Source organism: Ursus maritimus, unplaced genomic scaffold (assembly GCF_017311325.1).
Source record: "Ursus maritimus isolate PB19 unplaced genomic scaffold, ASM1731132v1 scaffold_4, whole genome shotgun sequence".
In the NCBI taxonomy this organism is placed as follows: domain Eukaryota; kingdom Metazoa; phylum Chordata; class Mammalia; order Carnivora; family Ursidae; genus Ursus; species Ursus maritimus.
In genome coordinates this window covers 50,460,961-50,486,888 of record NW_024426552.1, presented here as the reverse complement: position 1 = coordinate 50,486,888, position 25,928 = coordinate 50,460,961, and the positions used below count along the sequence as shown (strand labels likewise).

At 36.6% G+C, this 25,928-nt stretch overlaps 1 protein-coding gene across 2 annotated transcripts in view; it reads right to left on the bottom strand.

Moving 5' to 3' along the window:
* Positions 1 to 25,928, bottom strand: part of ALCAM (activated leukocyte cell adhesion molecule) — a 207,829-nt gene that overhangs the window by 19,571 nt on the left and 162,330 nt on the right. Inside the window, exons 7-14 of one of the 2 annotated variants that reach the window (XM_008706619.2) lie at positions 18,485 to 18,612; positions 16,782 to 16,914; positions 12,796 to 12,908; positions 10,613 to 10,748; positions 10,373 to 10,506; positions 7,116 to 7,248; positions 5,228 to 5,266; positions 4,817 to 4,934 (exon numbers count right to left, since the gene is read on the bottom strand). In XM_008706619.2, coding sequence (XP_008704841.1) covers positions 4,817 to 4,934; positions 5,228 to 5,266; positions 7,116 to 7,248; positions 10,373 to 10,506; positions 10,613 to 10,748; positions 12,796 to 12,908; positions 16,782 to 16,914; positions 18,485 to 18,612 — 934 coding nt within the window. The remainder of the gene's footprint in view (positions 1 to 4,816; positions 4,935 to 5,227; positions 5,267 to 7,115; positions 7,249 to 10,372; positions 10,507 to 10,612; positions 10,749 to 12,795; positions 12,909 to 16,781; positions 16,915 to 18,484; positions 18,613 to 25,928) is intronic. The other variant, XM_008706620.2, reaches the window with a different exon arrangement.

The following is a 25,928-nucleotide window of genomic DNA, read 5'->3' as shown; positions in this document are numbered from 1 at the left end:
GTCATGGATGGATGATTCTGCCCTTCGAATGGCCAGTGACCTTGTGATTGACTGGATGGGGATTCTAGCATTTCTAAATTATCTTACTTCCCCTCTAGTCTACTCTGTTATTTACAGTTTGATAGAGTAATGGGACATTTTCTTTTCTTCCTTCTTCCAGCTGCCTGCTAGACTACGGGTAGGGAAAGAGAAAGAACCCAAAATTTGGATTAGCCCAATTTCTAATGTAAGGGAAGAGGCCACATCAGCCCTGTACTTTAGGGCACACTCTCCCATCCCTTGCACTATATTAAATGCCAGCAGGCAATCAAAGTCAGAGATGAAAATTTAATTCCAATGAAGTCTTGAGGCAACAAAATATATTTGAAATGATATGTGATAATATAGAATAATATACTACATGTATTATCTTGAATAGGTTAATTTCATAGAGACTTGGACACTGTGAAATAGGGTTAATTGCACTTAACTCCTTAAATTGTTGAGGATTTCAGTTAAAAAAATAAGAAAAAAGACTAATAGGTGCTTATGTAGTGATAAATGAGGGAAGCCATGAGAAATGTGCTATAGATGGTCCTCAAGCACTATCTTCTCAAATTATTCAGTGGGGAGTTGATTTTCCCTCATGGGAACACACATTTAATTTTAGAGTAGGTTGGAAATAGAATTCAGTTAAAATCAACTTTCTTGCAAGATCTTCCATGTATCAGGAGATATTAATGAGAAAAATCTTAGAAAGGCTTAATAGCATTGTTAAGAAACAAATAACATTGTTTCTTGAAACTTCAGGGTTTAAGCCAAGTCCTCTTTAGTCTTTTTTGCCAATGTAGGACCATCTCTGTTTTTTTTTTTTTCTGAGACAGGACTGGAATAATAAAGCATCATACAAGGAAGAACTAACAACAGATTTGTGAGTTTTATACTTACATAAAAACTTCATGAAAATAGTCATGAGTTCCACAGTTAGAAAAGATAAATCTCTTGGTAAGTCTCCAAGACTCACACCATGTGTATTTTGAGATGACAAATATCTGGTTAGTGCTTACTTTCAGTTTAGTGATACGAAGTATGGTGGTCAGGGGTCTCTTAAATGCAACCAACCTGGAAATTATGGTTTTAACAAATGCCTGAAAAAGTTAGTGGCTATATCATGCTGCCTTTATATTTTTCCTTTATCTTTGGCTCTTTTTTCATTATTATTATTATTATTTCATTATTTTTTATTATTCTGTTATTATTATTATGTAATGATTGTACTATAAGATATGCAAGAGAGGATTTGGAACTCAAATAGCAGCAGAGCTACTGCACAGCTAAAAACAATGTTCAGAGGACAGGATGGAGAGAAATGGAGAAAATAATAAAAAAATAATAATTGAATCAGTCCTAGTTCTTTAATGTTCTCCTATTTGTTAAACAACTAGACATGAAGCAGACTGAGTCAATTAATGCTTTTTGCCTAGAACTGTGAATTAATACCCTACAAATATGGGAAATGATCAGTCATCCACTTTCATTATCAAAAAATAGCCATTGTAAAGAAAAAAGCTTCCAGTGAGAATTTATGATTCAAAGCAGCATAAGAATCATGAGTCCTTCTCTCCAATGAATATAACAGATCCCAATGCCAAGTACAACTACTAAGCATTTCTTGCTGCAGTCCTCCATATCTGAAATAGATATAAAAATATGTAGCTCATACCAATGGAATCGGGAATGCATGTTAGTGAAGTATCGCTAGGTACGTTAACAAAGGCACTCTTAAATTCTCCTTGGGCATAAAAGATTGTTTCTCTCCTCTCTCCCCACTGACTTTTAAAAATGCCAATGCAAAGAACTTCCCCTAAATGTTGTTTAAACCTCCCTGCTCTGCGAGCTGTATCACTGAGTCTTTTAAATAAAACGTTTAACTCATAATTTTTGTTCAAAGTGTTTGCCATAATGGTGACTCACAAGATCGTTAATGGTATTATTTTGCAAGATGGTAAACATAGGGGTATGTATCTGGGGGAAAACTTTGGACCGTATCTTTATAAAAAAACCTCTCCTACCCATATAAGATGGTGATGAATTAGCTAAAGATAGTAATGAAATCCTCATATTGATTTGAAAAGTTGAAGTAGAAGAATAGAAAAGAAGAAAGAGTATACTAGATCCAAAAATGGCCTTAGCAATTCTTAACTTGAAAGCTCTTGTTATGAAAGTATACTTACTCTGGACATGGGGATTAATAATAACTCATCTTGCAAAAATGCTGGCTCATCTCAGAGGGCACTAGCAAGGAATAACCTACCAGGAATGCAGAACACTTAGCAAATCTTAAGAGTTTCACAAATTCTTCATAAAACCACTTTGATGCTTGGGATGAGAGTTGCAATTTATTACTTTGCTTACAAATAATATTAACTCTGGCAAACTGATGCACTTTTTAGTTAAGTAACAGTTACTGAGACGAATGTTCAAGTCACATGGTAAAATCTACACTTACTTTAATGAGGCACTTTAAAGGAAATCCATGAAGTCTTAACCCTTGACCTAAAGACACTATGAAGCCGAGTGTCTAGCATTCATTTATCCATGATTTTAATTCTGAGTCACCATATGATAATAACCAATGAAGTAACAACAAAAAAAATCCCACACACATAATTTTTTTTATTCACGGAAGGATAAATGGCGCCTAATGAGATCCTGGCAATTAGAATAGGATGATTAAGAACATTGGGGGTGTTCCAAAAATTTAGCATTTATTTGGTCAAAATGTAGAAAACTGCTGTTTATTTTTCAGCTCAATTCCAGGATACAGAGAAATTTCATTTTTATTCTTTTAAGAAATAAAATTACATTGGAATGCATCAGAAATCCTAAGTAAATAAAATGGAAATACCCCAGGCCCAAGATGTTATATTTGTGAGTACCTTATAGTGGATTATAAAGAGAGAATAGGATTTTGACCAACAAGAAACTTATACATAGAAGGAGAATTTTAATAAGATATTGCCTCTGGGCAACTGCTTACATTTCCTTTCATTCACATGGTACAGGCAATCTTTTAAATTTTCCACAGAAACCACAGACACAAGCCCACATGAAGTGTCGGTAGGTAAAACGTTTGCTGAGAAAAAGAACATATTTGTCACCAAGTGACAGTGGGGACTGCTCAAGATGGAGGAGCGAGGTGCCGAGATCAGAAGTGACTGTACCCCAGTGTGAGAGTGGATGAGTTCATCAACTACAACACACACCAGGAACAAGTTTCTGCCTTACATGACAAAAAAACAAAAAAACCCAGAGGAAAAGGCATGGTGAGAGAAAATCAGACCTAGTGATGAAGCATACCGATGCTAACACAGCACTGTCCGAAATCAAACACAGCCCCGGCCCTTAGGAACCGTGTAACCCTAAGCAAGTCATTTAACCATTCTCTGCCTTAATTCTTTCAAATGTAAAATATGAGTAATAACAGTATCCACTTCAGAGATGAGTTGCAGGATCAAAACACAGCTCAGTACGTGCTCATACAATGTGACCTGAAAAATTTCTGAGCTATTGCCTCCCTTTGATGGCAGCTCCATTCGAATATTACTTTCTTTACTGAAATTGCTTTCTTTAGAGGGTAAGTTCATGGGTCTTATTGAGTCTGCTTTTTCTTTTGATTTTCTTTTAAGTTAACTTACCTGAGTTGTTGAAAGGGGTGATAATCAGACATCAAGAAAGTAAGTCCAAAGTTGCCACTAGCTCTACACATGCCCTCGCAAAAATCAATTTCCTCATGTTTGAAACAGAATCACTAATGAAACTTTAAAAATGCAAATGCTAGGACCCCATCTCTACGCACTCACATCCAAATCTGGGGTCAAATCTGGGGTGATGAGGAATATTCGGCATGTGTGTACGTTAAGAATCTTCACTGGTTAATCAGATTATAAACCATTATAAAGCACTGTTAGATAATTTGTAACGTTGGTTCCATCTACATTATTTACGACGAATAATTTTTATTTATTTTTATTTTTTTAAGACTTTACTTATTTATTTGACAGAGAGTAAGAGAAAGAGAGCACAAGCAGGGGGAGCAGCAAGCAGAGGGCGAGGAAGAAGCAGGTTCCCTGCTGAGCAAGGAGCTTGCCGTGGGGCTCAATCCCAGGACCCTGGGATCATGACCTGAGCCGAAGGCAAACGCTTAACCAACTGAACCACCCAAGCACCCCTACAACTAATAATTTTTAATCTAAACACCATCTAAATAATTTTTAAAGTAGTCTTGGTACTTGGTCTAATTTTCTTTTTAAATTGCAGATAAAATAATGACACATTTTTCTTTTTTTCTGAATTAGATCCTTTTATGGACCAAAGTGACTTAACTAGAACAGAGAAGTGACAAGATACTACTACCTCACCAACAGTTTCAGTGCTGGCCAGTCCCATCACCGCAGACACCTGGCAGGATGTACTAACCACTTTTAATTCCTCTCCACCAACCTCAGCCACATGGCTTAGAATAGCTGACCTTTTGGAAGTATACGCTTTTTAAAAACCCCCTAGCACTGAAAAAAAAAATCAAATAGTTGAATTTAGACTACTGACTGAGAAAAATAAGGGGACACATGTGAAACCACACCCCAATTCAATTCTCCGACGCTGGCAAAGCATTCACTGTGAGCTGAAAGCAAAACATGATCCTCAGCCTGATTTGGGGGACACATCTTTCCCATCACAGAAATTATATGCCCGGCTCAAGTGAGCGTCATTACACACTGTATTAATAACTCTCCCAGTGCAAGTCAGTGAACAAGGTCTTCTTTCCGCAACTTACTTTGATTTCTTCATGTACAGCCAGTAGACCACACCAGCGACTAGGGCAGCAAGGAGGAGACCAACGACGATTCCCACGATTAGCTTTGCCTGGTCATTCACCTTTTCTCTGTTTTCATCTACAACAGAGAAGAAAAGCCCATGCAGTTACAGACACTGCCAAGGATTTCTGAGAAGAAGTTAATCTGGTTATTATTTCTTATTAAAAATAATTAAGGCTTACTACTACTAGGAGTAACATGCAAACTTGTGCTTTTAAAAGATAAAATTTTTTAGCATTCTTACTATCTTGTCTCATTTGCTGTTTTAATTCAAGTCAAAATTGTGGCAGCTAAGAAATTACTTATACAATGACACTTCATAAATCTTGAGCTGATAGTCAAGGAACAAGAGTCGGCAGCATAGTACCTACCACTTATCTCGTCTGCCTCATCGTGCTCTGGAATACTTACTGAAATGAAAAATGTGAATATGAAATTAAAAACAAAATTTGTTGATATATGAAAGTCACCTTTACCATTATAGTATGATGTAATAATACTCAAAGATAAAATATCTATTCTACAGCTAAGGGTAAAAAAAAAATTTACATTTAATAGAGCGTGAACTTCCCTACAAAGAAATTAATCTTGTTTTAAGGAGAGTCGTTAAAACTGCAAAGGTATTAATCTACCATAGAAATTTCACAACTGACAAGCTTTAGTGTTAATTTGAAATCCATATTAATTTCTCCACTATTTACCACCTTTTAATAGGACTTTTTTTCTTTAAGAGAAACAAGCTGCCATCTATCAAATCTATAGTGCAGTGTTTCTCAACTTTTCCTGCCTCAGTGGCAAATTCATTTTTATCCTCCAGTATCAGGGACTTGTCATTAGAGATGTTCTCACAGTTGTGGGGGCGGAGGTTAAAACTGGGGATGTCTCAGAGGCAAAGAGGCATCATCTGTGATGTTCACAGAAGCCCTCCAAATGACTCTGAGTGCACCATGCTCCTGGCCCATTTTAAGAATCGCCAATGCGTTAGATTATCACCTAATATTAAATTACATAAATATGCTTGTATGGACCTGCACCAGAACTTTCAGTGACTTTTGTTAAAATGCAGATTCCCAGACCCCTTCTCATACATACTATATTGGAATTTCAGGAGGTGCTCACTAAATTTGAAAAAAAACTGTATTAAATGTTCATCAAGCCACTGCAAGGTCTAGAAGCCACTATTCAGTGGGTTAGAATAAAAGAAAAACTTGTGTTCAGGAAGAAAGGATAAGTTCTCTTTCTAGGTAGGACAAATCAATACTTGCTAAATTGAATTTTGAGAAGTCAATGCACCTATTTTAAAGTTAAATTTGTTTGATTCTTTTCTCCTGTCACTCCATCGGGCTTTTTATATTCCAGTCATATTCTGTTAAGGACCATTATCTTTACACAATTATTTTTTCCTAGCTCCAGCTACTTCTAGCCAGCATATCCTTATCCTGCTAGTGTTACATATGGGAATCCAACTGACTAAAAAGTAAAAGTTTGGAAGGTCAGTTAGCATCCTGTCCCTAACCAAGCCTCATTCCAAGGCCTCTCCTGATTGAAGGTTGACACAGCAATAGGAACAATGACAGAATTGAAGATGATGGATAACTTCAAATTAAATGACAATTGTTTTCAGAAAAAGCTGCTCAGCATGTCAGATTTTTTTCACTCTTTGTAAGATAATTTCATTTATCTAATTTTTAGCTATGATTTAAATATGATATTCAAAATTATCAATTTTGAAACTGGATTTCATAAATTCTATTATCAGTTTTACTACCAATTTGCTAAATGACTATGCATGTGGCATTCCTATTCAAAATAAAGGCAGGATAAATACCACAAAGAACTGGAATAGATAAAAATAATAGACTAAAGGGAATTAAAATTTTACCAAAATTAAAACCGTGACAAAAATGCTTTAAGATAATCTTTGAGTTATCTCTATTCTGAACACAAGAAGTGGATTAAATAACAATAACTCAGTTCTTATCCTCTGTTGCTCTTGGGAAATATTCCCGGACCAGGTAAGGTCTCTGACCCATAAAGCATGAAATGATTCAACTGTCCAGACAAGGATAATACAAGGATGGACACCAGGACAAAAAAAAAAAAAAAAAAAAAGAGCCTATGATGATGATACCAGATGCAAAATAAATACATAAAACTTACCATAATGCAGTACAGGAAGATGGAATTGAAGATTTTAAACTAATGAAGAATAACTTCAAATTTTCTTACTTTTTTTAATGCCAGAAATGAAATACTCACTAGCAGAGACATTCAAGGAGTTTACTGTTCTCTCCAGCTGGTTTTCTGCTGTGCAAGTTAATGTAACATTCTCTTCAGGGGAAATGATAATTTTACTATAATACCTGCCATTGATATAAGGAGATTCCTCTGTCTGGAAAAGAAGAGGGAAGATGGGTTTAGAAATAGAAATGGATTAAAACCTTGGAAAAGAGTAATACTTAGTGAAACAGGAAGGTGCTTCGTAGTGCTACCTGGTGTTCCAGGGTACATGTAAGGTCATTGATAAAGACCGAATCAGGCTTATATCTACAGCAGGGAGGAAGATTAGTGAATCCATAACCGAATTTCTGTTTACGCTCCTGTCGTAAATTCTAATAATTAATTAAACTCTTCTCTTTTGATTATCATGTTAGTTAATATTTGGGCATGATAGTACTTGTCTCAAATAATTAGTCATTAACTAGTCACTAATTTTCTCTTAATAAACTCAAGAATTTAATTCTTATTTGTAAATTATGTCATTGTTTTTCACTTCAGGGGTTGATTCCTTTACCTTAAACCATTAAATCTAAGTACTGATATATGTATGATTTGCTCATGGGAAAAATCACACAATTTTTTCTTGTTTCCTGAGCTAAAATACAGAGAATGGGTTATTTTTTAGTGACTGCTAAGTTCATTTGGTTTTTGTGAGGTCTTAACGAGGACAATCACTACATTTAATTCCTCCAAAAATAAGAGATATTCACTTTCTTTTCTTTTTTTTTTTTTAATTTTTGATCAATAGACTTTTTTTTTTTAAGATTTTATTTATTTATTTGACAGAGATAGAGACAGCCAGCGAGAGAGGGAACACAAGCAGGGGGAGTGGGAGAGGAAGAAGCAGGCTCATAGTGGAGGAGCCTGATGTGGGGCTCGATCCCATAACGCTGGGATCATGCCCTGAGCCGAAGGCAGACGCTTAACGACTGCGCCACCCAGGAGCCCCTTCACTTTCTTTTCTTTTTCTTTTAAGTAATCTCTACACCCAACGTGTGACCTGAACATAAGAACCCTGAGATCAGCAGTCACATGCTCTACCGACTGAGCCAGTCAGGTGCCCTGAGACAATTCCCTTTAACCTCTTCCCCAGGACTTGAGTCCTAAACCCAACTGCACTAAAGCAAATACGTATTGGAGCTATTTTCTGAGTTGTGTTATGCCCACCATGTCCTACCTTGTTCTTTATTTGCTTTCTCCTCAACTATACGATAAGGGCCTTGAGGACAAGAGATAGTCTCTTGCTTAGGGATATTGTCTAGTCCCTGGGGCAGGAGTGCTTAAAGGCATCAGTAGTTATAAAACAACAGATTCACCATGTGTTTGAGGAGGGAACAAATAAAAGATTACAGATGGATCAGCACAAACCTAGAACAAGAAAAATAACACATCACCTAGTGGCCCAGAATCACTCCTTCTCCTTGACAATGAAGAATGACATTGTTATTTTTATCCTCATAGTAAGTTCACATTCTATTTTTCCACTTCCCACTAGTATTTTTCACATGACTTTCTCAGTCTTTGTTTTTGTTTTATCTCTATAAAATATATTCATTTTGAATGGCCTTTTAAATCTTTGTATCTGTTCATTCACCAAATATTTATTGTGTGCTCATTTTTCTATTTTCTATGCTTGTAGTACCAGTACCCAAAGGTTCTTTTTTGCTATAATTATTATTTAATTAGCTAGAAAGCAAAAAGGATAAATAGAAAAGAAAAAGTCATTTTTGAAGATTTATTTTAGAGAAAGAGCATGCACGCGAAGGAGAAGGGGTAGGGGGAGGGCAGAGGGAGAGGGAGAGAATCTCAAGCAGACTCCCTGCTGAGTGCAGAGGCTGACACCACACAGGGCTCAATCTCACAACCCTGAGATGATGACCTGAACAGAAACCAAGAGTCGGAGGCGCAACTGACTGAGCCATTCAGGCGCCCCAGAAACAGTCGTTTTTGATGCTAACCCCCCCCCCCCAGATCTGTACACTGTCAGCAATTCAGGTATTTCAGGTCTTTAGTCTGAATCAAGAAAAATGCATTTCCTTAGAGTTCAGGTGTCCAGAGCCATTTTGCCTTTGTCGTGCACGCAACCTTGTGTCCTCCCATTACACCAAATAAAATCAGGAGTCATTTGCTTCAAGAATGTCCAATCCTTTGGGAAGCTTCCATACTTAAGAGTTATGCAAATATATATGCATTACCCATAGCTGAAAGAACCAAACTTCACCTTGCTCTGCAAAACTACGTTGTATAAGCTGGATCAGCAGCCTAACTAACTTCCCTTTAGAGAAAGAATTTTAACTTCAAACTAAATGCAACTCTGCTTTATGAATGCCTTCCTGGATTTCCATTGGGTCCAAAGCTGGGAAGAAGGCAGCACAGAAGATTCAGATAATCAAATGGCGCCTCTGGGTATTCCTTAAGACTCTTTAACTGGCTCCACTGAGAAGAGGGACATGAAGACTATTGTAGAGAAAATGGTATTAACAAGTATGTCAGTAACCCAAGCAAACTAGCAGTTTAATGGGATGATAGTTCTGAACCCCTAGTGACAGGCCAGATTCTCTCTCTTCTTCTTCTTTTCTTTTTTTTGTTGTTGTCAAAGAGAAAATTATTGGTAGTGTCCATAAGTTCTTAGCCCTTTACTATTACTATTACTAAAATGTCCTGACAAAGTTACAAATATTAAACTTTGGTTGATGTCTACTTTTGTTTAGAAGGAAACATCCTAGACACTATATATTTAGCTAGTCTTATTCTGGCCCTAGGCCTGGCATACATAATTTAGACCATATGTTCACAAACGGTGACTGTGTTCCTCACCACACCCCAGGGCCCAGTTTTAAGAAGAAATATCCCTTAACGTGCATAAGTAAGCAAAGTAATGGAGGCCACTTATACTCAGATGTGTAAGTTTATGATGCAGAAAAGTGTATACCTTAATGTTTTAATCACCCGAGTTTCAAAAACTAATGACCACGGAACAACACTCAATTTACATTCTTTTAAAAACAGATACTGACCACAACATAATGATTCTCCCATTTTCCATGGCCCTGGGATTTAAAATTTCTCTTTGAGCCATGTTCTTTCCTTTGGAAAAATTAAGAAGTTAGCAAAAGCCTCCTCTGAGGATATACTGCAAATTTCATGTTGCTAACAAGCTAGCCTACAGCTTAGGCACGTCAGTAAAACCCCACATTGGGCCAAGCGCGGCATCTAACAAGAGGACAAATACTTGCTTGGTTTATGACGCTTCCGCTGCCGGTAATTGTCCACTGTATAGCTGGCTTCGGAAAACCTTCCACATGGCAGATTATTGTTTTAGACAGTCCACTGGGATCAGTTTTCTTTGTCATTTTGATTTGCGGTTTTCCTAAAATATCATTAGAATCAAAATAAGATGTTACACTAAGATCATAAAAGAAACCAGATATCAAATTCTCAAAGAAAAATCTGCATTATTGCTAGGTATTTCTTACCTTCTACTATGAGTGTCAATGACTCTCTTTTCTTTAGGCCTTCAACCTCTTGCAGAGCAGTTTCACAGACATAGTTTCCAGCATCCTGATAATGGAGACTAGAAAATGATGGGCTAGATCGAAGCCTGATGTTGTCCTGATTAAACAAAAAGCTAATTACTTCATATGGCTCAAATGCAACTCTCCACATATTTATTAGATAATCCTGGAGCCTAAAATTATTCTTCCAGATCTAAGGAAAATGAACGTTCCTTTTTCTTAACTTCAGATTACTTTCAAAAATAATTTCCCTTTTCCTTTGTAGTTTTACACATTCAGAGTTTTATTTCGGACTCTTTAATTTACTGAATTTGTAATTTGGAACAAATTATACATTTCTGAGACTCAGTTTCCTTATTTTTGAAAGGGGATAATAATCTTGAATTATTTGATGACTTAATTATGTAAGTAGTATAATGTATTTACATAAAGGAAAGTTCTTAATTGATAATAGCTACTCCTTGTAGTAAACGTAGATGAACTAGTATTGAAAGGCATTGGAAATCTGTGCTATGTTATCAATGATAGACATAAATGCCAGAAAGCCATTTGATAGGATGCGTTTATCAAGACAGGGGATCCATTACAGAGCCATGGCAATTATAACAAAATGTTTTTAAAGAAATCATTACTAACAGCTTCCTACCCTAATTTCTATGAACAAAGGAAATGCAGCATTTAATGTAAAAAAAAAAAAATCACTTGGTATACAGAAAATAATGCTATTTTACCAGTAATGGAAATTTTAAGCAGGCAACTAAACACAATCCTAACATCATGTGGTCTTTCTCCACTATGAATTTTTCTCCACTCCCCATCAGCTAACCACTGGCCAGGTCATCCTGATCAGCCCTACCGACATTCGGCATTCAATGAACAACAGTGACTGCAGTTGATGTAGAAACTGGTTTAGCCACGTAAACTTAGTCTCTCTAGTCCTGTAGTGAAGCAACAAGTGCTTATGTGATTACCAAGTAGTCTAGTTGCCTAGAATGTGTCTAGCCCTTTGACCATGGACTACTACAAATATGCAGTCTACAGGGTGACATTTTAATTATCTGAGTGAAACAACAAGGGTGATGAGGCTCCAATTAAAGGAGAATAAAATAAGAAACTGCGCTTTAAAGGAAAGCAAGTCAGAGAGGATCTAGTGTTAAAAGTGATCAAAAAGCAATACAAAATAATGTATATTTTCAGCAAGAAGAAATGCTAACGATACATTTCTCCACAATTTTTATAAAGTAATTCTTGTCAACTCCTATGTGAAATGGTTTGTATGTGTTTTGTCAACACGTGCACTGGGTGTTTAGATATACTAGCCGAGGACTTGAATAGTGGGATTACAGTTACAACCTTTCGCTTTGGCGATAACCTTGTCTCAAATCACCAAGCACCAATCCTACTATCTCACTCTAAAAAGGTAACAATGACTGGGTTCCCAGTGATGGCTTACATTTCAGACAATGACAAGACTCGAGGCACTCGCTCAGGAAATACTGACTAAGCTCCACTGTGTTCCAGGTGCTCTACTATGGCCCAGGGCTGAAAAGGGATCTCTACCTTCAAGGTGCTATGAATTCAATGAACTCACATTCAGACACTTAGGCTCAGTTGCAGGCTGAAAGTTGTGTGATCAGAGCACAGTATTTATTAAACCCAGTAAGGTCTGAGTTTGAGTCTAACTCTACCACTTAAGAGCTTCCTGATTTCTCTCCTCTCAACTTCTTTCCAAATAACATGGCGAAATAAAAAACATCCTGCGTATTTCATAGGGTTCTTTGCAAATGTCGTGTGAGAATAATGTGGATTAAAACACACTGAAAATTGTTAAGCTCTAGAGCATAGAACCGTATACATGTGTGGGTCCATGAGCATGTGTGTATGTGTAGAATTCCTTAGTAGATACACAGAAATCAATGTCCCAAAGTAAATTTCAGACAATCAAATTATGGATGCCATACTGTTGTTGAGTACCTCTAAAATTTTATTGTGACATCATTAACACGAATATAATATAGAGAAAGAGAGCATGAGTGTGAGTGTATAAACATATTACCCACAAGTATATGTATTTAGAGGTCATATTAAATGCAAAAGAGTTAGTCAGTCCAAACAGTGTAATATTACCAAGAAATACGACTTACTTTCATCCATACCACGGTTGCATTCCTACTAGCAGATATTGTGCATGACACAGGCAAGGCATCACCAATCTGCTTGGTCACTTCCCCACTTGGGTTTAAGGACAAATCCAAATCTGTGAAGCAGAAAATCTGCTTGAAATGTAAACTCCAGGAAAGGAAGACAGTCAAAATATTTTGGAGAAGAAAAGATAAAAGACCAAAAAAAAAAAATCCTTCTAACTGTATTCAAAATTCAGAACTAATTTATGTGGGGCGCCTGGGTGGCACAGCGGTTAAGCGTCTGCCCTCGGCTCAGGGCGTGATCCCGGCATTACGGGATCGAGCCCCACATCAGGCTCCTCCGCTATGAGCCTGCTTCTTCCTCTCCCACTCCCCCTGCTTGTGTTCCCTCTCTCACTGGCTGTCTCTATCTGTCAGGTAAATAAATAGAATCTTTAAAAAATAATAATAATAACTGAACTGTAGTGTAATCAGCCCACTTTTTCAAGCCAGGTTTGAGACCAGCTTGGACAAGGAAATGGTCAATCTAACTGATTATGCATTTATTTGCCTTTAACATGACTGATGTTTTGAGTGCATAGAACTATTCCCCTCGGGTCTATTACCCTAAGAAAAATAATTCTTAAATCAATTCTGGAAGAAAAGAAAGATGATGACTAGGTAAATATTATAAAAAGAGTTGGTAAGGCATGCCAGGAGCAAATTAAGTATATTTAGACAGCAGGTGATAATCTGAAAAACCATGAGGTAGTCTATCTGTTTCTTAGAGAGAATTGACTACAGTAGTTAGATTTTTTTTTAAAAAAATACAATTCCACTTCTCATGCAGTTGAAATTTTAAATAAGATCTATTGTTAGGTACACTGTCAGCAGACATCATTTTTTAAAAACAGGACAAACACATCTAAGTAGGTATAATCATTCAGATGGAAAGTAATTTCTACAAAAATCTTACTATCACAGTATGATCTCTATGAGGAAAACCTAATTCAACAGAACAAACATTTATTGTGCAGCTACTAAGTAGCGAGCACTGATGGGAGATACAGAGATGACTATAAGCTGACAATTTACAATTTTTGAGGTAGAGGTCATATGCACTCAGCTATGTGACTGACACACAGCAGCATGAAATCAGCACCTACTAGCATACACGCTATAGATTAGAAGCTCAATTAGTATTTGTTGAAAAACTAAAGGAAGGGCTACAAACGGAGGTAGAAGCAAAGACTTCTGGGAGTGTAGAGAACAGAGCCAAAATGGGTTGCAAAGCAGTAATAAAGGCTTGTATATGAGGCAGTATCTGCTTGTGGTCCCTGACACCTGAGAACGGCTTTGATAAATGGAGATACAGGGAAAACTTTTGGCACATGAACAAAGGCAAACTGCTGACAGAGTACAGCAGACTTCACCACAGTGAGTAATCTGGTATGAATGGTTATAACACATGAATGACAAATCTATATAATTAGTGGAGGCCAGACTACAAAGGACTGTGTTTGCCATGCTCAGAGCTGAGACTTTATTCTATGGCAGTGGGGATTTCCTATTGCACCCCCTGCTTCTCCTTGGTTTTACATGTTATAACTGCACTTGGCTGATAGTTGGCCAACATCATTTGTAATCCTTGTTTTTCCCGTTTGATTGTAAGAACCATGAAGGGAGGACCCGTGCCTTGAGTTGTCACTGTGCATGCTCTGGAAAACAATTACTGCATGAAGGACAGAAGCACGCTTTCACAGTTTCTCATTAATATTAAAATATGCATGATCACAGAGAAAAGTGGCATTTCCTCGGAAAATCTGGATTGATTACATTTAGATGAAAACCCTACTCAGGGAGAGTTAGAAGCTTTTGTTAGTCGGACAGTTAACGTGCCAGTGAGAAGATAAAAGAAGTGATTTTAAAGGCTGATGATGGACTTGGGAAGTTCTGAGGAAGAATCTATGTGCGCATGAATTGGCAGAGGACAGGCAGACGCTTCATCAGCAACTACAGACGTGTGGGCGGAGAGCCCTGATGAGGGGTCTGTTCTGCAAACATGTGCGAGTGTGGCTTGGTGCTTCCCTAGCCACACTCCCTTCAGTCATCTATGGAAAGGAGACAAATCTTGTTTTCAGACAACAAACAAGCAATCAAGGATAAATGGGCAAAAAGCAGGATTTTTATGTTTTCATTTCATGTAATTCAGAGTAAAATCTTCATTTATTTGTAATCCTTACTTCAGCTTTTAAAGAGAAATATAGGCCTTAAAGCCCGATGTTATAGTCTACCTTTCAAAACCAAAAAGCATTTAAATCCAATTAAGTGCACTGAAATCCAATTAAACTGTTACATACTTTTGTTTAATTTTGTTTTTCTTTATCACAGTTGATCGCTGCAGTACAATATGGGTGCACCACATTTACCTGATTACTCTGCCAACTATTCCTCCCCGCCTGATCTACAAGCGATAAAATAAGGCCCCTTTCCTTCTAGGGCCCCGAGTAGCTGGCATCTCTTAAACATAAGCTTACTGTACCATCTCTAAGCACTAGATTATTGGTTACTGGCCCACAGATCTCATGGATAATGCTATCAGAGAGTTGTTTCACAGGAAATTCTATCTGCTAGCTGTATTCTCTCACTTCCCTTTTTTTTTTTTTTTTTTTTTTGTCATGGAACAGGCTGGATAAATGGTCCCAGGACTGACTGGTCCTCAGAGAAAAAGTAGCATTGTTTTTATCTTGAGAGATTGCAGCTTTCTCTCTAACCAGTTTCTGATGGCAGACACTCTCAGAGCTATACAACATGAATATGGCACAAACAGAGAAATGGCCTGGCTGTGAACATTTCTTAACAGTCCTCTATTTTTATAGGGCTCCCCAGGGTGTGCTCCCAACATCAGACACTCAAAAGCAACCATCTGGTTATTCTATTCCCCAATGTATCTATCTCCTTGTATTTCCCTCAAAGTTTTAGCTACTATCCTGTATGTTTTCCATGCATTATAGGTAGAATGAGAGATTTAGAACCATTTCCTCAGAATGATTTCTACTCTCTTTCAATTTTGAAACAAAGAAACCCCTCATACTCAATGGGATTAGAGCACATCATGTCTAGAGAAACTGTATTTCAGTGGAGCACGTCAAGAGGTGTTATTGGGTACAAAGGACTTACTAGAAAGTTTGGCCTATACCTCTAAGCATGACTGACATTTGCCTAAAGCACTCTGTAAATTCTGGTGTTACTGGGGAGCAGTTGAAATTAGTTCCCCCTTTCCATAATACATCAGGTATATCAAGAATACAGACTGTCAGAAATTACAAAATAAAGGACCGGAAGTGCTCTTTTTCACGTATCTCTTTTCCCATCATACTGAAGTATAACTTTTGGAGTATCTGGGGATCAAAAGCAGGTTAAGAGTAAATGAATATGTTTAGGGTGATTTTGAAGAGTTTCTGTTTCCAGAAATTTTCTGTTCTTCTATATAGAAGCCAATAAATGGCTTTCAGTGGTCTCTACCTCTGCTATTTCCAAAAGTTGAGTTTATAGTAACTGTGTTGCTTGGGTTTCAGTGCTAATGTTATTCTGTAATAATAATAATAAAAATAAAAATAATAATAAAGATACTCAACCTACACTTTTTTCTGGGCCAAATGCTAACGTTGCGAACTCTGAGAATATCTCAATATTTTCTTAAAATATAAAATGAGTAATTTCTTTAAGATCCACATGAATATTTTGTTGATACCACAAACTGAAGACATTTAGAAAGAAGATGGACGTTTACCACTGCCAAAAGTTGCACTTATTAGATCCACTCAAGATTCAATCTTGCAGTGCAAATCTGGGCCAAAGCTGAGTTTGCTTTGATGCACTTCAGTAAGTCTATTGAAACCACCCTACTTAAGAAAAACATAGTTGCAATTTATTTGAAAGACAGCCAAGTTAGACTATTAGAGGCCTTTGAAGTGAAGTTGGTAATGAAGAATAAGGTGACTTACAGTGAACTGTGATGGCTGTTGAAGCAATCATGCTTTTTTTGTCTATCAGGGAGCATTTGTAGTCTCCTGTTGCATTGCGCCTCACATCTGTCAATGTGTAAGTATTTGAGCTTCTTATTCCTTCAGGCTGTCCCTTTTGACAGAGGCAAAATGTCAGATGATTACACTTGGTAGCTACAGTGAGATGAGTTGTATTTCTTGATGAAAACAGTATTTTCTTATGTAAGAAAAAAAGGGAATGTGTTTCTATGATTGGACAAATGAGAGCAGAGTTTGTGTTGCTTGATTTCTGGAAAAATAATAGCAATTTTGGTTCTAAGGAAATTGAGGAGCTGATAAACATGATACTGATGACATCTATTCTATTGACAGCATGGCTTGAATTTGAGAGTTAAAGCATATTTTTTTAAAAAAAATCTAATATTTCATTTTCTATTTATGTCTTCTAATTCAACAAAAAGATTTGAGGCAGTTTAAAAGAAATCATGCCACATATCCAAATAAAAAAGAGAGGAAAAAAAGAAAGGAAGAAAGGAAGGAAGGGAGGGGAAAGAAGGGAGAAAGAAATGAGAGGGGGGATTTTTTTTTTTTTACAGAGTGAAGAAAAAGAAAAGAATTAATAAACTAAGACTAGAAAGAATATAGATGAACTAGGTGCAAATAGTAACAAAAAAACCATAATCATCAGATATTGCTGTAAAGCTAAGACACAAATTTGTCTCTCATCTCTGACAGCCAAAGTAGAAACATAATTAGATTCAGAAGTTCATTTGCATATGAGACAAAAACAGTATGTTTTTTTGAACATACTGTTCAAAGAACATACTATTATCTATTGGGAGAAACAAACTTTTCTACCAACATTTAAGTCTAAAAGCAATCAGCTATATTAGTCTTCTGAGTAACGTAGTAGATGATATTCTTAAATGCTGCTGAGAAAGGTAGTGGGTGACATTTGTAAATGTAACCCTTAAGTAAATACAATATAAGGTTGTATACGGCTTCTCTCAATGGAAGGTTATGTCATACACAAACCTAGGAAGAGCTCTGGGAGAGCAGACAAGTGTCCTCAAAGGCTCTCTCCTAGTCTGACTCCATACTACCATGATATCTAGAACACATCCTAGAGGAATGCTCCAAATTATCTTCTCTATATACCATTCCTTTCAGCTATCATATTGATAAAAGTTGAGGAGCCTACCCTTCAAGACCATATGCCATGGCAAGATAGGGCACCTAGCTTTAATATAACGTGCAACAGAATGGTCCTACTTCAGAGGTTCAGAGATGTGTTCAGGAAGGCACTGTGGGTAGATTTAGAATCTACATCATTGCTGTCATCATTCTTCATTTTGGAGTTATCTGTTTCTGAAGAACAGATTCTAATAACTTATCTAGATAATACAAACTAGAGTTTTGGTAATTATGGTTTCCTATGATAAGCTTTTTTACCCTTTTTTCCCTGAAATCTCTTAAAACTGAGAAAAACGTCAAGATCACTGGTAGGTGCCAAAACAAAACAAAACAAAGCAAACAAAAAACAACCTTTCAAAGGACATTCTACAGGTGTCCCTTGTCCCCAAGAATAACACCTTTCTCTCTTAAGCTACCCAGCTACACATAATTCTTAATGTCAGCCAGCTGCCACACAACAGGAAAAACTGATAGTAGTCTAGCTCAAGTAATAATCCTTAAGCACTTACTGGTAAGTAAAACAAAAATTCCTCAGGAGGAGGGTTACCATTTCCCAAGCACTTAAGAGTGATGTTATCCCCTTCTTTGACGGCATTTTTTGATGGCAGCACCTGTATTGTCACTTGCTCAGTAGGATCTATAAGAGTCACAGACACAAGTTAACCATTTTCATCAAGTACCAAATTACTCTGTACATACAATACAAATGACTAAATTATACACAATTTCCTCAAGAAGCTAGTAATGGTAATTACTTAAATGTATCCTTCTATAGAGGGATTGAAGTTAATAGCTACTTGCTATACCAAGTACTAATCTTGGTTAGAGAAAACTACAAAGAGACCCTGTTACATAAAAACCAATTTTTTCTTAGCAAAATGTCTTTAACTGAGGTAGGAATGACCATAATTATTTTATGAGTAAAAGACCAGTAGGAACAATCTCACTGCATGATTTCATTATAAGGACATTTAACTATACTATATGAACCCCATAGTTTGGAAAGACCGGATCAGCAAGCATAGCAGCTAAACAATTAGGCACCCCTACACTCATCTTACTAATAATACCTTGTATTAAATAAAAAAGAGACATGAGCTGAGCAATGCCAGCAAGATTTCTGGCATGCAGGAGAGTAGATCAGTTTTCAAAAAGAAGAATCCCGTGAACTGAAGGACACCCCTAAAACAATCAACAGGACTGTCAAAGTATTGTAATTCTGTTCTGTTCACTGGAGCAAAGGTGCAACTTTCATTCCATTTTGGTCACTTTTATGGAGAAAATAGGGCTAAAGGGTATTCTTTAGTAGAGGCTACTACTAACGGTAGAACACTAAAGAAATTAAAGGCTAGATACAAAGGACAATATCTAGCAAGCAGAAAATAAGAGGAAGTGGTGCTGGCAGTTATAAATGACCCACTTTTTTTTTAATATTTTATTTATTTATTTGACAGAGACAGTGAGAGAGGGAACACAAGCAAGGGGAGTGTGAGAGGGAGAAGCAGGCTTCCCGCAAGCAGGGAGCCCAATGAGGGGCTCAATCCCAGGACCCTGGGATCATGACCCGAGCCGAAGGCAGACGCTTAATGGCTGAGCCACCCAGGCACCCCAAAATGACCCACTTTCTAATATAGCTTGTTATACAGCTGGATAATAAGAACAGCTGGATAATAAGAACAATAGAATAAGAATAAGAAAAGAATAATAATCTATGAACTTATTTTGTTAAAACAAATAAGTGGTAGTTTCAGAAGTTTTTTCTTATCTCTTGCTATCATTTATGTATCTTTTTAATATCCAAATGCAGAAAAAACATAGGAGGGTTTAGATTGCTTTGTTGCCTTTTCTTCATGCTTGGGCCTCTCTGACTATTTGCCCAGAACATTCTGAAGCTAAACAGTGATTGTTTTAATATACTTTTTGTTAGTTTTTCTGAATTTCCCCAAGGTAGTTTCCTCACTACAGTTTCCAGTAAAGCTGGAAGGTAAATAAAGTCTGTTTTTCATCCCCTCATTGGCCTTCCATTTCTATGCCTTCTTCACTCTTTTATGTGGCCCTTCGCTGACTACTTTGGCCTGCTGCATGTCACTGCGAGACTACTCAATCAAAGCTGACACCGGAACAGCTAGGGATCACAATCTGTCTGACTTCTTGCTTTATTTCAAAACTTCCCTTCTCTGTGTTCCCTTTCAATAGGCTCTGTTCTGTGTTAGAGAACTGAAGAACTACACTGAGATCAGAGAGATTTGAGTTTTAACAGTAACTTTCTGGATGTCCAACTAACATGCCTCAAACAAAATTAACAATCTCTTGCTCTCCCATTGCCCCTGAACTTTTTCTCTGAATTCTACTCTGCCCATTAGTAAATCATTCTGCCAGGTACTCTGGCTTTCTCTTATCCACTCTGCCACCATGTCTTAATGATTAATACTATGTTTTGCATCTGATTCTCCCCTTTTTATTCCTACTGATACTTCCATAGTCCAAGATCTAACCTATACCTGAAACACTGCCATCAAATTTTAGACAGTCCCTCATTCCACTCCTTCATATTTATAAAAATATATATATATATATATATATTTCCTCTAAATCAGGTTTCTGAAGTAATGTTTTGAAAATTACAATGATATGTGAAGACTGAAATAAAAATTTCTTAAGCAGGTACCCATGATTGCCTTGAACTGTTCAGGTAAGTACATCTCACTACTCTCTATATATCACTACATAATAACCAAGAGTCTATTCAAATTTTCTTTGTCCCATATCCAGTTATCTTCTGACCACTCATGTATTCATTTGTTTAGTTAATATTTATTTTGTGCTGGCACTAAGTGCTGAAGTTATAAAGTTGAAAACAGCATGATTTTCAATCTACTTATAATGACTTCAAATAATTAAGACTATAACAACGTAAAAATTGCATATGATGTGATCACTGGTAGATTATAGATGCATGAGACCGGGAAGTGTCTGGTAGGAATTGATGCTACAGCTGGGATTTAAAGAATAAATAGGTGCTTGCTAATAAACAAAAGTAAGGAGTGCCAGTAAATGAATAGGAATGTAAGTAGTTGTCTAAAGGAGGAATCTGGAAAACAGAACAGGACTGCAGAAGATACAGTGAAGTGATAAAGATTGAGACATAGTGCAGGACCATGGCTACAAAGAGTCTGAAGCATATTGAAATTGGGAGTGTAAAGAGGGAAAGAAAAATCTCAGATCATAAAAGTACTCAGTGACTCCATCAAACATAATAACATTTGTATCATAGGAGTCCCAGAATAACAAGAGATAGAAAAGTGGGCAGAAGGATTATTTGAGGAAATTATAGCTGAAAACTTCCCTAATCTGGGGAAGAAAACAGACATCCAAATCCAGGAGGCACAGAGAACTCCCATGAATATCAACAGAAGCAGGTGAACACTGAGACACAGTGTAGTTAAATTTGCAAAATATAGAGATAAAGAAAAATCCTATAAACAACAAGATAAAAGAAGTTCCTAACTTACAAGGGAAGACCAATAAGGTTAGCAGCAGATCTCTCCACAGAGAGATAATCAATGCACCAAATGGAAAAAATCTGCAGCCAAGAATACTCTATCCAGCAAGGTTATCATTCAGAATAGTAGAGAGATAAAGAGTTTCCTAGACAAACAAAAACCAAAGGAGTTCAAGACCACTGAACCAGCCCTGCAAGAAATACTAAAGGGGACTCTTTGAGTGGGGAAGAAAGACCAAAAGTGATAAAGACTAGAAAGGAACAGAGAAAATCTCCAGAAACAACAATAAAACAAGTAATAAAATGGCAACAAATTCATATCTGTCAATCATTATTCTGAATGTAAATGGACTAAATGCTCCAGTCAAAAGACACAGGGTGTCAGATTGGATAAAAAAAGCAAGACCCATCTATATGCTGCCTATAAGAGACTCATTTCAGACCTAAAGACACCTGCAGATGAAAGTGAAGGGACAGAAAGTATCTCCCATGCAAAAGGATGTCAAAAGAAAGCTGGAACAGCAATTCTTGTATCAGACAAACTAGATTTTAAACCAAGGTCTATAACAAGAGATGAAGAGTCGTACTATATCATAATAAAGTGGTCTATCCAACAAAAAGATCTAACAATTGTAAATATTTATGCCCCCAACATGGGAGCACCCAAATACATCAAACAATTAATAATAAACATAAAGGAACTTATTGATAATAACACATTAATAGTAGGGGACTTTAAAACTTCACTTATACCAATGGACAGATCATCTAAGCAGAAAGTCAACAAGGAAACAACGGCTGTGAATGACACACTGGACCAGATGGACTTAACAGATATATTCAGAACATTTCATTCTAAAGCAGCAGAAAATACATTCTTTTCAAATGCACATGGGACATTCTCCAGAACAGATCACATAGTAGGTCACAAATCAGGCCTCAACAGGTACAAAAAGACTGAGATCATACCATGCATATTTTCTGATAATAAGGCTATGGAACTTGAAGTCAACCACAAGAAAAAAACTGGAAAGAACACAAATACATGGAGGTTAAAGAACATTCTATAAAAAATGAATGGGTCAACCAGACATTAAAGAAGAAATAAAGAAATACATGGAAACATGTGAAAATGAAAACATAATGGTCAGAAACCTTTGGGATGCAGCAAAAGTGTTCATAAGAAGGAAGTACATAGCAACATAGGCCTACCTCGAGAAGCAAGAAAAATCTCAAATATGCAACCTAACCTTACAGCTAAAGGAGCTACATAAAGAACAACAAATGGAGCCTAAAGCCAGCAGAAGAAGGGAAATAATAAGAACTAGAACAGAAATAAGTGATATAGAAAAAAACAAACAAAAAAACACAGAACAGATCAATGAAACCAGGAGCTGGTTCTTTGAAAAAATTAATAGAATTGATAAACCCCTAGCTAGACTTCTCAAATAGAAAAGACTCAAGTAAATAAGATTAAAAATCAAAGAGGAGAGATCACAACCAACACCAAAGAAATACAAACAATCATAAGAGAATATTATGAAAAATATATGCCACCAAATTGGACAATTTAGAAGAAATAGATAAATTCCTAGAAACATATAACCTACAAAAACTGAAAGAGAAGAAATAGAAAGCTTGAACAGACCAATAACCAGCAAATATATTGAATCAATAATCAAAAATCTCCCAACAAACAAGTCTAAGGTCAGATGGCTTCCCAGGGGAATTCTACCAAACATTTAAAGAGGAGTTAATACCTATTCTTCACAAACTATTCCAAAAAAAAAAAAAAAAAAACAGAAAAGGAAGGAAAACTTCCAAACTCATTCTATGAGGCCAGCATTACCCTGATTCCAAAATCAAAGATTCCACTAAAATAAGAGAACTATAGGCCAGTATCTCTGATGAACATGGACATAAAAATTCTCAACAGAATACTAGCAAATCAAATCAACATTACATTAAAAGAACCATTCACCATGATCAAGTGGGATTTATTCCTGGGTTGCCAGGGTGGTTCAATATTTGCAAATCAATCAATGTGATACACCATATTAATAAAAGAAAGGATAAGAACCATATGATCCTCTCAATAGATGCAGACAAAGCACCTGACTAAGTACAACATTCATTCAATCCCTCAACAAAGTAGGGATAGAAGGAACATACCTTAACATAATAAAGGACATATATGAAAAACCCACAGGTAATATCATCCTCAATGGGGAAAAATTGAGAGCTTTTCCTCTACACTCAGGAACAGAGATGTCCACTCTCACCACTGTTATTTAACATGGTACTGGAAGTCCTGGCCTCAGCAATCAGACAAAAAAAAAAAAAAAAAAAAAAAGAAAGAAAGAAATGAAAGGCATCCAAATTGGCAAGGAAGAAGTCAAACTTTCACTATTTGCAGATGACATGATAGTTTAGGTAAAAAACCTGAAAGACTCCACCAAAAAATTGCTAGAACTGATACATGAATTCAGCAAAATTGCAGGATACAGAATCAACAGGCAGAAATCTGTTGCATTTTGACACAATAATGAAGCAACAGAAAGAAAAATCAAGAAATCAATCCTATTTACAGATGTACCAAAAACCATTAAGATCTAGGAATAAACCTAACCAAGGAGGTAAGAGATCTGTACTCTAAAAACTATAGAACACTTATGAAAGAAATTGAAGGTGACACAAAGAAATGGAAAAACATTCCATGCTCATGGATTGAAAGAACAAATATTGTTAAAAAGCCTATATTACCCAAAGCAATCTACACATTTAACACAATCTCTATCAAAATATCACCAGCAATTTTCACAGAGCTAGAACAAACAATCCTAAAATTTGTATGGAACCACAAAATACCCAAATAGCCAAAGCAATCTTGAAAAAGAAAAGTAAAGCTGGAGGCATCAGAATTCTGCACTTCAAGCTGTATTATAAAGCAATAGTGATCAAGACAGTATGGGTACTGGCATAAAAACAGATACGTAGATCAATGGAACAAAACAGAAAAATCAGACATAGACCCACTAATCTTCAACAAAGTTTCTTCTACAAATGGTGTTGGGAACACTGGACAGCAATATGCAGAAGAATGAAACTGGACTACTTTCTTACACCACACACCAAAATGAATTCAAAATGCATGAGAGACCTAAATATGAGACAGAAAATTATCAAAGTCCTAGAGGAGAACACAGGCAGCAACCTCTTTGACATTGGCCATAGCAACTTCCTACTGGACGTGTCTCTGGAGGCAAGGGAAACAAAAAGCAAAAATGAACTATTGGGACTTAATCAAGATAAAAGAAAAGCTTCTGCATAGTGAAGGAAACAATCAACAAAACTAAAAGGTAACATACAGAGTGGGAGAGGATATTTGCAAATGACATATCTGATAAAGGGTTAGTATCTAAAATCTATAAAGAACTTAAAAATTTAACACCCAAAAAACAAATAATCCAGTTAAAAAATGGGCAGAAGACATGAATAGACATTTTTCCAAAGACATCCAAATGGCCAACAGACACATGGGAAGATGCTCCACATCACTCATCAACAGGAAATACAAATCAAAACTACAATAAGATACCACCTTACACCTGTCAGAATGGCTAAATGTAACAACTCAGGAGACAACAGATGCTGGTGAGGACACAGAGAGAGGGGAACCCCTCTTACACTGCTGATGGGAATGCAAACTGGTGCAGACACTCCAGGAAACAGTATGGAGGTTCCTCAAAAAGTTAAAAATAGAATTACCCTATAACCCAGCAATTGCACTACTAGGTATTTACCCAAAAGATCCAAAAATACTGATTCGAAGGGAAACATGCACCCTGATATTTACAGCAGCATTAACAACAATAGCCAAATTATGGAAAGAGCCCAAATGTCTACCAACTGATGAATGATTAAAGTAGTTGCGGTATATATATGCAACGGAATATTACTCAGCCATAAAAAAAGAATGAAATCTTGCCATTTGCAATAACACAGACGGAGCTAGACAGTATTATGCTCAGCAAAATAAGTTAGTAAGAGAAAGACAAATGCCATATGATTTCACTCATATGTGGAATTTAAGAAATGTAACAGATGAATGAACATAGGTGGAAGAAAAGAGAGAGAAGAGTAAACCATAGCACAGACTTCTAACTATAGAGAACAAATTGAGGGTTGCTGGGGGTGATGTGGGCAGAGGGATGGGTTATATGGGTGATGGGGATTAAGGAGGGCATTTGCTGTGATAAGCAACTGGTGTTGTATGTAAGTGATGGATCATAAATCCTACACCTGAAACTAATATTACACTGTATGTAAACCAGCTGGAATTTAAATAAAAACTTGGAAGAAAAAAAACAGGGAGTATGAAGATTAATCTGAGAGATCTGGGGAGTTATTAGAGAATTGTAATCATAGCACTAACCTAACATGGTCACATT